This window comes from Crocodylus porosus, unplaced genomic scaffold, assembly GCF_001723895.1.
Source record: "Crocodylus porosus isolate Cpor-Errol unplaced genomic scaffold, CroPor_comp1, whole genome shotgun sequence".
NCBI lineage: Eukaryota > Metazoa > Chordata > Crocodylia > Crocodylidae > Crocodylus > Crocodylus porosus.
In genome coordinates, this window is record NW_017728918.1 from 42,521,705 (window position 1) to 42,526,690 (window position 4,986).

The window sequence follows — 4,986 nt, forward strand, 5'->3', positions numbered from 1 at the left end:
CGGACTAGATGATCTACCTAGGTCCCTTCTGACTCTAGCTACTATGAAACTATGAAACCAGTGTAAAATAGGTGAGGCTCTGTTCCCCCAAGCTCCACCTGGGGTTACAAGGAATAATGGCCACAAATTGATTGAGAATAGGTTCAGGCTTGATATCAGGAGGCATTACTTTATGGTTAGGGCTGCCAGGCTTTGGAATGGGCTCCCAAGGAATGTGGTACTCTCCCCTACCTTAGGGGTCTTCAAGAGGAGGTTGGATAAGTATCTGGCTGGGGTGTTATGACCCCAGCACTTGTTCCTGCCCAGGGCAGGGGGTCAGACTTGATGATCTGTTCAAGTCCCTTCCAACCCTAGTTTCTATGAAACTAATTCTAAGGATGCAAATCCCAAAATAGCATGAGACTGGAGGGAAATATAATTAAGCTGTTGTTGTGTTTTTTAGGGCCACTGGAATACTTAGTGTAGGCAACCAACTATGAGTGCGAGATGAAGTAGCCTAACATTTGAGGAGTAGGTCATACAATGTATGATAAACCAAATCAAACATATTAAGTTGGTTTTCTTTCTTTCTATTTTTAACGTCATAGAGCTTCTCTACCAGCTCAACAAAAAGACAGGTTTTTGTTAACAAATGCAAATTTGGGTAATTAAGAAATCTCCTGCAGGACTATATCCATTTGGACAAAGTTTGCTGTGAAGGTTTCTCAAGTGCTGGATGAAATTTCTGTTCATAGAGAGCTTAGCACACACACATAGCCAATAGCTTAGTGGTTAGGACAGTTACCTGGAATATAGGGATGCACGTTCAGCTATTTTCCCTGATTCAGATTAGTGAGTTAGACCCAGGTATCCCATATCCGAAATGAATGAACTAATCACTGGGCTATTAGATATGCTGAGTGTGGGTTTTTTTTGAAAAAAGGAATGGTCTCAATTGCACTCTGATTCAAACAGGACATTTTTTGAAATCCTGCGATTTTGTTCATAGAATGGAAGAATCACTTCCCACTCAGCTTTGTTGCTTACCACTTACTCAGTTCTACATTATGAGAAACAGTGATAATGCAGGGTCAGTAATGCAAATTACACAGAAATTGTTTATAAGCCTCTTGGGGGGGGTGGTCAGAAGGTGTTATAAGAGGAAAAGATGAAAATGCAAACAGCAGCACAGTGCTCTGGCAAGTAAAAAGTCATTCTGTTTACTGGTCTGAATGTCAGTACACACTGTAAACAGTAGAAAATGGTATAACATATTTATCTACAAATCTCTACTTCCCAAACAACTTCTGTACTGTATTTATGCATTATTGATACAAAATATGCATCAAATCGAATAGGGAAAGAGTAAACATTAATTTTATCTCATAATAAATAAAAATTTGTGTTTTGCTGTAGTTACAAAAAATGGACTTTTTGTTCTGTTTGTAGAATAGAGATTGAACTTATTTTGCTTTTTTGGCCAGTTGATTACTACCATTCTCAAAATGAAGTGTTTCTGTTCAAAGTGTCTTAAACTTTGCTATGCTTTACAATGCTTATTGTAAAACTAAATTTAAAAATGAGCAGTGCAAGCATTTTATGTTCCAGTGGCTTTTTATACTCTGACAAATGTGTGGGTTTGTTTTTATTGCAGGGATGTTCTATTTTGACTGCTTTTGGCTGATGCATGGGGGCAGTAATACTTCCAGACCTGAAACAGTGCACCAGCTGCTTTTAAATGTATTGCATTTTAATTATTAACATTTCAGTCAGCTATTAACATGCCTTGTTTTTTATTCCCCAAAAGAACATGATTAAGTATTTCTATTTACTGGTACTACATTTGAAGATGGAGTCAGAATCTAAATAACAAAGGGAAAATCAAGAGCTATTTATAGAGCGTTCAAAATGTAGCCCTTACTGCAGGGGTGGGCAAAACGCGGCCTGAAGGCCAGATGTGGCCTGTCAGGCCTTTCTATCCGGTTTGTGGGGCCCCTAAAAAATGTAGAGAATTAATATTAATCTGCCCTGGGCTGCCTGTCATGTGGCCCTTGATGGCTTTCCGAAACTCAGTATGCGGCCCTCTGCCCAAAATAATTGCCTGCCCCGCCTTACTGTAATGTGTGGTTGTGACTGCTGCAGTCCACTGTTTAAATGTACAGTTGCTTCTATCTTCTATCATGATTAAAGGTGTGAATGGAAGTTTCACTTGCAATCATTAACTCACAAAATGCTTAATACAGCCCCTCTCACTGAGTATGTAACCTAATTTTTCATTGTAAGAAACTGAAAACAATGGAATTTAATCCAAAGGCAAAGTATCCCCCCTCCAAAAAAAAATTAATAAATTGTACTTTTCATTGTTACCTAATTTCTACCATCATTTATCCAGAATAGTTCTAATTTTTTGGACCATAGTTTATAGTTCTGTTCCACTACCATTAGAGGGAGTAGTGTGTGGGTAAGGACAGATTCTTGTTCTAAGCTTAAACTAAAAAAATTTTTTAAATAATTTCTTTAGCTTGTCACTTGCATAAAGTTTCATATTTCCTAACCAAATAATATATCATAGATTTATCTCTCTGAGTATGTCCAAATGTGTGTATACCTTGTGATAGATTTTCTGAATATTCCATATACAACATAATAAATCCATAGGGAGTCATTAAATATTATCTACCTTTGTAAATGTATAGCAGAAAGATTAAATCCTAGAAAATTATTGTGCTCATGCATCAAGTCTTAAACTTATTAGTGTTGTCAATGACAGGCTGTCAGATTTTTACCTCATCCACCAAATGACCCTGTTATTTTTCTGTCAAGACCAGGTTAAAACTGGTATATAGATATCAGCTGAAACTATGAAATATGTAAAGCTGCCAAGTCCCAGACAGAGGCTGAAGGGAAATTTGAAGGATACTGGAAGGAGTGTTGAAGTAATTAGTGCAATCAAAATAACACAGCCAATTACCATTGTCTAACTGCTTACCAAAAAAGGGCATGAACCTACAGTACAACAGTCTCCCACCACTGCCCTTGGAAATGCAAAGACAAGCATATATTTTACTTAGCTGAAGATGTTCACTTTCTTTTCTTTTTCTTTTTTTTTAATTCAGTCCAGGAGCCTACCTGGGTTTTTTTCTGCCTTCCTAATTTTTCTGGCATTCTTTTATGTCCTTGATTTGCCTGACCCCTTTGTAACATTATTTCTTTAAATAACTGAGGCACCTCTCTCAGGAACCCCAGATTTCACTTTGTAAAGTTTTGATTTTGTTTTTCTGTGTCTTCACCATCCAGCTATGTCCTTGACTTGACGTGTGCTCCCGTGAATCCTCTTGGAGCATTCTTCTTAGCTGCAAATCCTACCATCTGTCCTGAGAACTGCTGAGTGTCCCACCCTCAGGCTTTCCTTACACAAGACTGCATTGATTTTTAACTTAAATTGACCTTGAAACTGGTTTTACATAAATATTTACAGCACAAAAGGCCCACCCATGGGTGTACTTTTATTTAAACCAGTACATGCTTCATGTAGACAAGTCCTCTGTTGGTGAGCTACAGTGACAGCTGCATTTCTGCAATTACTGCCTGACTACAGCTCCCTGCCATCAAGGAAGAAAGACTGCTAAAGTGGCTAGGCCTTATGCGCACCCCACTGCCATCTGAGGGGGGGCCATGCTAGATAAAAATAATCTCCTCAAGGCTGTACTCTACATTGCAACTATGTAGCAGTTTGAAGGTCTTGAAGATTTTCGTACCTTTTTCTCTTCTGAAGTATTAGGAACCGTTAAGGTGTAGATTCCACTTGTTGTAAGTCCTGATTTGAATGCTTCAGCACAGTCTTTGAAACTGATTTGTTCTTCTTTTGCCACAAAGCTGCTCTTGGCTACTAAACAAAGAGAGAGAGACTTAGAAAACATGAGGTTAAATAGCTGAAAAATTACTACGGAGCTCTTTAAAAAACAATGTCCAGATTAAGGTTTCCTTGCAGTAGAACAACTAGGCTGATTTAAGAGGCATAACATCTTTATATCACTAAGTGTAGTAAGATAACAAGTTTTAGTTATTCAGTCCTGAAGAGAAAGTTCTTTTCATTCTCTTAGTGATGAAAAACTCTTGTGATGAATTTTTAGTATGTAAGAACATTATTCAAATACAAATTAACTGCTTGGTAGGTACAGGGCTGTAGGTTGTAGCTGTGTTGGTCTAAAGACATAGGCAGATAAGGTTCCTTGCGTGAATCTGATATCTTTTATTAGACCAACTTAAATAGTTGGAAAACAATTATTAAGCAAGCTTTTGGGTTCAAAAACCCTTTGTCAGGCTAAAGAAGTTTTTGCAGTTGGTGTGTGCTCTTCCTGGATGGAATGAAAAGTAAAGAAGCCAGAGGCTGGTCTGGTATGCATGCAAGACAGGTAGTTGGTGAAAATGTAGATTGAGGAGTAAATGAGTGAGAGACAGGCGGGGGGGGAGGGATGGGGGAAGAGAGAGAAGGGGGATGAATAGTGGAGAGATACCTAGGGAGTCAGATGTCAGGCAGATTATGTGTCATAAATCCAAAGGGAAAATCAGGGCATTTAGTGCATTGGATGAGATATATTACATTTCTGGAGGTGCAGCTGTAAGATCCAGATCTGGACTTGAGGAAGTTTGCTTCTGCTCAGAACACACCAAAAGGATCCAGACCATGCCATGACAAGAAATGCAAAACCTGCCAACACATCTCCACCACCCCCACAATTACTACACCCCACAATCGAGCCATCAGCTGGATCTTACAGCTACACCTCCAGAAATGTAATACATCTCCTCCAATGCACTAAATGCCCTGACGGAAAATATGTAGGAGTGACCAAACAACAACTGCACACCAGAATGAACACACACCGGAAATCTATCAAAGACAGGAATACCCAATTACCTGTGGGGGCACGTTTCTCAAGATTTCATAGTTTTCATAGACATTAGGGCTGGAAGGGACCTCGGGAGATCATCGAGTCCAGCCCC

At 39.0% G+C, this 4,986-nt stretch overlaps 2 protein-coding genes across 4 annotated transcripts in view; one reads left to right on the forward strand and one right to left on the reverse strand.

Moving 5' to 3' along the window:
• MCPH1 (microcephalin 1) overlaps positions 1-4,986 on the forward strand; it is a 212,043-nt gene that overhangs the window by 88,951 nt on the left and 118,106 nt on the right. The gene's annotated exons all lie outside the window — the stretch shown is intronic.
• The window catches only part of ANGPT2 (angiopoietin 2), a 69,510-nt gene that overhangs the window by 17,802 nt on the left and 46,722 nt on the right, over positions 1-4,986 (reverse strand). For 2 of the 3 annotated variants that reach the window (XM_019537502.1, XM_019537500.1), the window contains one exon: positions 3,738-3,868. In XM_019537502.1, coding sequence (XP_019393047.1) covers positions 3,738-3,868 — 131 coding nt within the window. The remainder of the gene's footprint in view (positions 1-3,737; positions 3,869-4,986) is intronic. The other variant, XM_019537501.1, reaches the window with a different exon arrangement.